Source organism: Antrostomus carolinensis, unplaced genomic scaffold, assembly GCF_000700745.2.
Source record: "Antrostomus carolinensis isolate BGI_N321 unplaced genomic scaffold, ASM70074v2 scaffold40638, whole genome shotgun sequence".
NCBI lineage: Eukaryota > Metazoa > Chordata > Aves > Caprimulgiformes > Caprimulgidae > Antrostomus > Antrostomus carolinensis.
The window spans coordinates 4,987-14,551 of record NW_010334399.1 but is presented as its reverse complement, the minus strand read 5'-3'; the positions used below and the strand labels follow the sequence as shown (position 1 = coordinate 14,551).

General features: G+C 43.3%; 1 protein-coding gene across 1 annotated transcript in view; it reads right to left on the bottom strand.

Moving 5' to 3' along the window:
* Positions 1 to 6,686: 6,686 nt before the first annotated feature.
* The window catches only part of LOC104529804 (rho GTPase-activating protein 20), a 6,010-nt gene continuing 3,131 nt past the window's right edge, over positions 6,687 to 9,565 (bottom strand). The window contains 3 exon segments of the mRNA XM_010174211.2: positions 6,687 to 6,782; positions 6,784 to 7,790; positions 9,363 to 9,474. Coding sequence (XP_010172513.2) covers positions 6,687 to 6,782; positions 6,784 to 7,790; positions 9,363 to 9,474 — 1,215 coding nt within the window.

Sequence of the window (9,565 nt, the reverse complement as noted above, 5' to 3'; positions counted from 1 at the left end):
CCCCGTGAGCCCCACAACCCCATAGGCACTGACCCCCACCACCCTTGGGAGGAGGTGGCCCCACTGGCTCCTTGCTGGGGTTCACCCAAGGACCATGAGCTGACCCCTCTCCTCTGACAGACCCAGGAAGCAGGTCGGGGCTCCTCTGGTGCAGGTGGGGTGCCTGGGGTCCTGCAGCTGGCATTGCCCTCTGATCCCTGGGGGTCCTCTTGTTCCCAGGCCAGGCTCTACCACCAGAAGGTGATTTCCACAGGTCGCTCTTGCTTCATCAGCTGTTAACGTGGAGGCTCATTGTCCAAAACCTCTTCTGGGACTGTGTAGCCCCAGCTGTGCACGTCAGCGGTGTGGTCCTGTCCCTTCCCTACCCAGCTGGCAGATCACTCATCACCCCTGGTCCATCCCAGCCTCTGGGGCAGCAGGAAACCTTGCAGAAGCAATCCCCATCCAGGAGGAGGAGGTGGAAGAGGAGGAGGAAAAGGAGGACAGCCTTTCCTTCAATGGTTGCATCAGAATCAAAGCTACATCTGAGAGCAGATTTGCAGCAGGTTGACAGAAATAGTTTGTGACAGAAGAATCAAGTGCAGGGACATAATTTCTGTATTGAAAACACCTCTCCTACGTAAGGTCACTGAGTGACTAAATTCTGAAATATTTAACTTAATGCAATTGGCAGCAGCTGCTGGAGTACTTGTCCTCGAGGAACTGCTGACATTTGCAGTGAAGCCACTATGAAACCCATACAAAATAAGGCCTGGAGGAAATAAACGTATTATCAAGGAAAAATCACTACAGAGTGCATTGTACATATTTATAAAATAAAAGCGATGCCCAAAACCATTAGGTCCTGTGTGGCAACCATGTCCTAACAGAAATATTCAAGAAGTTTAACCAAAAAAGTCTTCCCCTTTGGACACTAGCAGGTCAATTAGTTTAGCTTGACAGTGGCCTCAATGCAGAGACACTGGTAACTAATCTTGAGAGTAAGTGAAATCATGCAAGCTTTCTGTGAATGAGTTTGCTGGCTTGCTTCCCCCAATTTTTATGTAGGGCTCTACTTAAGCAGCAGAAATCATGCTCCACTGCTTCTTATACCTTGGAGGAGCCAAGGACTCTTCCAAGGGGAAGGGGCCTTGCACAAATGCCAAAGACAAGGCTTAACACAGCTGCTCGCTCAGCCTCTCCCCACATCAGCCCCCAGTGAGGGAAAAGCCAGCAGTGTGGCCAGTGCCTTGGGTCCTCCTCTAGATGATACTTCAAAATGCTGTGAGTGCATGAGGTTGTCCAGTGATGTCACTGAGGCTATCTCCTTATGCGTATTCAGGTAGTTTGGATCCAGGATATGGAGAAATGTTAAATACTGAGGGAAAACCTGTATCACAGTCTCTTCTCCTGATATAAAAGGTTACTGGAATAACCTGAGGATTCAGTGTAGGACTACAACTTTTGCTGGTTTCTTAGACATTCTCTGGGTTCTTTAAAAAATCATCATTGTCATCATCATCATCATTGTCACATCCTGGATACCTGTCAGTGAAGTTTTCCTGTAGCAGGAAAGAGGGAAGTGTGGTACTTCTGCCCGTAAACTTTTACGGCAGCAGGAGAGAGGGAAAAGTGATTCAGATTTGCCGATTCTCTTGGTTGGAATAAGGTGTGCATAACATGAGGTCTACAGACAAGCAGAGACTTTTATTTTGTAACTAGGCTGGTCAATAAATGGTTAAATAACAGAAATGCTTAATATTTGCCACACGTATGAGATACAGACCTTGCCCTACTTACTGTAAGAAAGTAAAAGAGAAAGAGAGAGAGAGAGAGAGAATATAAGAGAGATCACTTGTCCGGGTTCTAGGGTTGGTGCAGACAACAGGGGAGTTCTCTGGTCTGTAGGAATACTCATCCAGAAGTTTTACTACTCTCCTCCTTCTCCTCCTCCTCCTCTTTTTCTTCTTCTTCTTCTTCTTCTTCTTCTTCTTCTTCTTCTTCTTCTTCTGCTTCTTCTTCTGCTTCTGCTTCTGCTTCTTCTTCTTCTTTTTTCTCCCCCCCTTTCTAGCATTTGCCTTCCCCTTTTATGTCCACCGCTCTCGCGAGTGTTTAAGACATTGCTCAGGAAGGCTCAGGGGATCCTGTTCCCTTATTGAGTTTTGTCTCCTGCCATTGTCTGCATCCTTGAGCAAATAGTCCTTTGTTCCAGGGGATTATAAGTTAGCCATGGTGCTAGAACTATTTGTTCAGATTGTTTGTTCTTCCAGATGGTCTCCTACAGTCATCTGTTCCAAAAGATTTTATTTAGCTGTCTGAGACATCTACCTTTTTCTAAATTTCTCCAGCCATGATCAATAGCAGTGAATTGCTGGAGTATTCCTTCTTCCAGGCATGAGCTACATGGACGTGCAAGCCTGTGTCAGGAGGCTGGACCAGAGACCTCCTGAAGTCTCTTACAGCATTCATTATCCCATGTCCCTGTGTTTTCATGGATGAAAATGAGAAGAAATTGATAGGTCCAGCTGACTGAGGTTATCTTGGAAATGCTGTTGATGCACAGGTCACCTGCAAGGCATGTGAAGCAGATCTGTGTGCCTGGGTCACGGCAGCCTCACCGTGTGCACATATGTGTGAGTGCACATGTGTGTGTGTCGGTCCCAAAAACACTGGCCACCTCCTGATCTCCCAATCTCCATCACGTCTGGTTACGCATAGATAAATAGTTACGCTTGGGTGCTGGCATGGGAGAGGGCTGTGGATGTGGCAGAAAGTTAAATAACAGCCCTGTGCTACCAAGTAACTTGGTTAGCAAGTTCCCCACCTAACACAGAGGTCATCACAGTCGTAATAAACTCAGGGCTGTCAGCAGGTGCCACCCAGCTCCTTGTGCAATAGCATTGTTGTGCAGGTCCCACATGTGCATCACCTCACCTTCTGCTGGGCCGTGGGCAAACACCAGCAACCACCAGCCTGTCCCAGCAAACTAGGATGTTCAGGGAAAAGACCAGTGGTGTGAAAGAGGGAATGGAGGAAGTGAAGAAGTTTGCCAAATGTCATACAGCAGATAAGGAGCAGAGCTGGAAATGAGATGTCAGTCACCAGGTCCTGCAGCCACGTATGTCCCCAGAACAAGAAATGAGCTGGACCAGCAGGTATTAACAGAAATCTGGTGATTTGGAGGCATGGATAGAAGGACACCTTCAGTTCAAAGGTCATGCTTCAGCCTCAGGACTTATAATCTATTTTGCTTGAACTCTAAAAACTAGTTTAAGCAGAGAATAGATGGGACATCTTCCCACTTCCTGAGTTGGGCTGTGCTGGAGAGATAAAGCTTGCAGGGATGAAGCAATAGCATTTATGAGATCAATGCAGAAAAATGGAAAAGCCCACAAAAAAACCCCCTAAAAAACCCAAATGCCGACATATCAGGCACATAAGCCCTTTACCGGGGCTTTAAAAAAGGCAAAGACTTTCAGTGCAGGTTGAGAACAAATTGCTCTAAATTTACATTATATTAATCTCTGAAATCACCTGAAAGGAATGATGGTTAGTATTTGTGAAACAGAGGTGGGATGCTCATTAATGATGAGATCATGAACCCCTGTAGGACAGAAAGGCCAAGTGAGAGAGGTAATTTGTCAGTTTGCTTCATTTTGTATGTGTGACAGCAGTGAATGAGGAGTCATTGCCACTCTTTCTTCCCTAAGTCAGTCATTTTTTATTGTATTATTTTTATGTGTGGTTTTGCTATTCCAGGAAAGAAAACATTTTGGAAACATCTCATCTACCGTTTGTCCCTAAAAATTTGGCACCTTCTCCAAAGCAGCCATCCTCCGCTGCCAGTTGAGGGAAGCAAGTGGCTGGGGAAGACGTGATGTCCCATGGTGCCCAGGACCTGGGCAGGACCTCACCAGGGACCCCAGCATTTGGGGCACCCAGCTGGAGCCACAGCAGAAGCAGAGGGTCTCAGCCCTTGAGGCCACTTGTAGCCCAACACCTTCTCACAAGCCATCAGCAGAGCCATAAAAAAAGTTACAAAACTTTCTTTTTAATATTCCCTGGATCAGAGATCCCGTCCCAGCCTGCTGGGGTGTCCCAGGAAAGAGAGCAGCAGGGACCCAAGGTACATGAAATGTTGGCTTCCCAACAACAGCACACCAACCGCTGCTGGAAGGCATCCCTGCTGATGGCAGGGGGAGTGGAACTAGCTGATCTTTAAGGTCCCTTCCAACCCAAACCACTCTATGATTCTGTGATTACTGCAGTCTTCAGAGTCACATCTGACACATTCTGTATAATTAATTTTGGATCTTAACAGCATTTAATTTCTTTAGTGAGGAGTTGCAGACAGTGATCTCCTCCATTAGTGCTCTTTTTTGTGATTGTCACAGAACAGGCCTCGTGCAGCAGCGGGGTGTGGGTCTTGTAAGACAGAACTGCATTTTAAATGGTACTGGGTCTGCATCCAGCTTGTTCACCATATGTTTAAATTTGAAAGTACTCTAGCATTAGCTACAGCTCAAAAGCAGACACACAATTTGTTTCACATCGAAGTGCTCTTGGATATACTTTTACTTCAGACCAGCAGAGATAAATGACTTGCTGAAAGATATCATTTGTAGGACAGAACATTTATATTGCAGAGACTAGAGAGTTTTCTAAAGCTTTATTATTGTTGCAATGAATCAGCATTTGCCACTTGACGTAATCTTGGCAGTGTGGCAATATGCTTTTTACCGTTTCAAAAAGGAATGCAGGGTAGCTGTTCTGTTTCCAAATAGCATCTCTTTTTTTGTTTGTTTTAAAGGAATTGCATATGTAGAGCTATTAGACGACAGGTTTGAAAATACATACAAAGGATTTTACCTTTGGAACATGACTGTTACAGATCAGATTCTGTATATTACCATTTTTATTAAAATAGCTGAATATGAAAAACATTTAAAAGAACAAATTGCAGCAAAGTCTCTGAGCACGCAGACAATTATACATGCTGGTGTAGTTCCCAGTGCACGACAGTTTATTGCACCATGTGGGTCTCCACAAATGCAGCTCTGCTTACAGATACAACATTTGCAGGATTAGAGCCCCAAATAATAACCTTCTGATTCTATATTTTCAAGTAAGGATATTTCTAACTTTATTAACACACACCACCTCCCCTCCCTATCTGCTGGGGAGTATCCATTCTGTCTGATACAGGGCTAACAACCTTTTATGCTGATAATACTTGGAAATGGCTTAGAGCACTACACAGTCTTTACATTTCTCAGAAATGCGTAGACTTAGAAGCTTGAGCATCTTTACTGGAGCGTAGTTAAGCAGAATAGGACCTGAAGCTCCATTACTGGCCAGAATCATTGTGGTGGAGGAGGGCTTTTGAAAATGGAAAGCTAATGAATGAATCAATACAATTTCAGAAGCATTGCGTGCATGCACATGTGCCCAGATGTGTTTAGTTTAGCTCTGCCGTTCCTTCTTGCTTCCTCTAGAACCCTGTTAATATTAAAGAATAAACCTTGCTCTCATCCAGTGTCTTGCTCCCCTCCTTTCCTTCTCCTGAATATTTATGAAATTTACAAAAGTTAACAGGATGGAGACAGACAGTATGAACAATGCCACCCAAAGAGGAGGAAAAATGCTGCAGTCCTTCCTCACACAAGATTTGGAGTAGCATCACTGGGACTTTTGCTTCAGTAATAGCTTGTAGAACTGACACCTAGAAAATAATTACACAGAATATAAACTGAATTTATGACATAACAAATAATATTTAATATATAGCATTGAATGCATACACATCAATACCAGTGCTGTAACAACAAAACAGAACTCGTAAAATTAGCAGCAGTTTTTGCAAGTACAAAAATACACATTTTTTTCAGAACATATATAATAGCAAAATTTATCAGGATATATTATACAAACTCAAAGCATTTAGATAATGCATTACTTTTAATATATTATATGATGTTTTAGATGCTGCATAATAAAATTACATGTGTTCTGCTTGCAATAATACATAATAATGCCATTTACAGCAATGTTAAGAAACTATTCACAACTTAAACACGAACAGAACAGCCAACGAAGCACAATAAATGAAACACAGAGTTGCGAGGTGTTAGTTACAAGCTTCAACATTTCTCTTCACATATTTTTCAGCTTTTTTTTTCTTTCTTTTGCAGCGTGAAAGAAATAACTACACCTAGCAAACATACCTTATAAACGTACAGAAAACAATACACTTCTTCCTTGGAGGACAATGAAGGTAATACCTATCAGTTTCAGAACAGTAGTATAATACCACAGTTATGGAATCTATGCTGACTTTGCACGCTACATCAAAACCACAAAGGACTGGGACTCACATCTGCAAGGCTCAACACACAAGTGGTCAAGAGGAGAGGCCCAGCGGGCACCCCGCTGCCCTGGCAGGCTCAGAGAACAGGGCACTGCTCTTAAGTACCTCCTGGGACCCTTCCACATTTTTGGGAGATTTTTGTTTGCTTGCTTTTTAGCAATTTTTATTATTCTTACAATGTTCTTGCAAAGCTTTATGTGGGAACATTACTCAGACAGTTTCCTAAAAAAAAGAAAACCTGTGAATCTGGGGACTGCTCAATTAAATTTGAACAACCTGGATATTAAACTTAAAATGAACACACACTAACACCAAAGGCATTTTCTTTATGGTGTTTATTTTAAGTGTTAAGATTCCTCCGCAAAAAGCTTTGGTCAGTCTCTTCAAACTTTGGATTGCTGTAATGCTCTTCTAGACCTCCTCTTTGATCTTGGATCATGAAGTCTGTCTCTTCCTGGGATTTTCAGAGGTAATGGCTGAATGTCAGGCTTAATCAAATAGCCATCAACTCCATCAGTAGGTTTCAGGGGTGCTGGCCTGCTGTTGGGCTCCAGGAAGCCCCCCTCAGCCAAAGTGTCGGTAGGTTGTGGAGATGGTGGCACCTTGGTGGGTGTAACCAAATAGTCATCAGCCACTTCAGTGGCAGTGTCTTCATGTTTCTTTAGCGACTGAAAAGTGCTATCGAAAGGGGAGGAGGTTTCAGTTGGGGTAAACACAGATTGGTCTGAAAACTGAGAGAAAGCACTGTCCAGAGAGCTCATTGACGACACAGATGGAGATGTCCCAGGAGAAGACAGGCTAGAAGAGCTAAATCCTGAGCAAATATTTAATCTCTCTGGCATTGGAGGCAGGAGGCAATGGGACAAGTCTTTCTTCTCAACATTTTGGTTTGTGTTGTCACTTTTACCGATGTTAATCCCTATAATCAAGCTCTGATTGATAAGCTTTTGCCCCTCCATCTGTAATGACCGAAGCTGACGGAGATAGTCTTCATCTTCGTGAGACAGGACAACGTCACAGCTGGCTTTGCGTGTTGCCTTCTCACGACCGTCACCAATGCAGGCGAAGCTGGGGGCAAGGAGGCCAATTGCGGGCTCTGAGGAGCGTCTGTGTCTCCTCAAGGTTTTGGGAGCACCTGAGGTAGCTGCTGAAGAGAAGCCCAGTGCATTGGAGCAGAGAGACTCATTCTCCGAGTTTTCTTGTGATGAAAACTTACGGTGTACATCAACAGAAATTGTCAACTGTTTTGATTTGGTTTTACTTTGGATTTCATCCACCTCCGTCTGCTCTGAATCACCGTCGCTCAGAGTGAAGACAGACTCCCTGCTCCTGTTATCCTGATCTCGGTTCTTAATCCAGTCGCTGGAAGAGGAGTCAGCTTCATCGTTCACCTCGTTTTCCAAGCTGTCGTAGGAAGAGTCATTCAGATGGAGAGAAGCAGCATCTGCAAGGACAAACCAAGTGTTAACACATCAGTGACTGAGCCACCCTGCTGACAAGCAGCTGCATATATTTTTTTTGGCAAGTATCCTTTATTTTCAGCAGCATTTGCCCTTTAAAGATTCTTCAAGCAGAAATGCCAATAATTTCAGGAAAAAAATACTCTCTAATTTTGAAATGAGTGCTGAGTTGCAGTTCAGTCAAGAAATACAGCATAATGGCACAAATAAGGGGTAGGGCTTGGGGGTTTTATTTTGTTTTGGGTTTTTTCTAAGTGGGGAACTTTAGTAGTAGGTAATCCAGCTGTAAACAATAATTTACATACAGTATATTGAAACAGTAATTTACTGAATTTTTCTCCTTCTTATTGAATATTGAAAGCGACATTTAACCTTTCTTTCCTTCTTTCAGACAAATGAAGAAAACAGGGCATACTTCATACGTTTATGGTCTTCCAGAAAATGCAGTATTTTTAAGAGCAACATTATGAAGAAAGTTCTAGTCTCAGTTTAAACAGTCACCTCATTTCCACCGAGCAGTGCACACCTGCGCCCTGTTCTGTATATGCGATAATTGGAATTATATTAAATCTCTTTTGCTCTGGGCTATGCTAAGCTGACTTATCTCACATTTGCAGCAGACAAGAGTTCATGCATGGGCAGTCACCGTGCCTCAGCGCGTGCTTGAAAACCTTCTCAGCTGCCATAACGTATTGTGGGTCTGAGCTCTCAGTCCCAGCACGTCCCAGCACAGCAGATCCCATGTGCTTCCACTCTTGGGGAGGGGGCAGGCCAAATTTCACTGACTTTCAACAAATTCACTGAAAGGCAGAGTATGAGGAGTGTGGGAGGGCCACACTGAGTCAGTCAGGCATGCTGGAGCAAGTGTCATTACCACTTTCAGTACAGGCCAGCTATGCCAAAACTTATTTTACAGAAACACTGCTTTAGAAATATTTTAGGGAGAGACCCAAAAATCCAGTCAAAATCAACACTATCACAGAGCTGGAGAGAGAAAGAACATTAATGATATTCTGGAATGCTCTGCCAACTAGTCTGTCAGACATTTTCAGTCCCCAGTTCCATGATTTTTCTGTGCTAGGAGCAAAATCTGCATGTTCCATTGAAACTCTGGAGAGCTCTCTCTTTTGATAATGAAGAATAGATGGTTTCAACCCTAATACAATGGTGTGACAGCTGTATTATAACCATTGTTGATCAATGACTTCCCAATACTCTGGGAAAACAGACTGGGCAAAAATTTTAGATTTGAGATGAAATCTCCAAATGTTTTTCTTTCTTTTTCTTTGTTTCCTCTCCCCCCTTTTTTTTTTACATAGTACCTCAGATGACTGGAATAGGAACAAAGGATTCTTTGGGAGAGCATTTTGTGATATAGTGCAGGTCTATGGTAAGTTGAATCAGTGACTGTCAACAATACTTTGGGCAAAAGAAAGAGAACAGCAGTATCTGGGAACATCACATGAAGAGGGAACAGCATTCCTCCATGGAATGCACTGATCTTTTGCCTGGCTGAGTTTCTCTGTCTAACAAGATCAAAACATCACCTGTATTACCTGAGCCATTCTCTCTCTTGCATGTCATCATTATTTCTCCAAAGAGGGAGGTAATTTCCTCTCCAAAAATCCTGCAGCAGTTCTCAGTGAGGAACTGTACCAGACTAGAAATCTGCAACAAAGCAATGGGAAAGAGATGTCTGGTCAGATCTTCCATTATTCCACTCAGGGCAAGCTCACCATACAGATGAGGAACAGAAGCA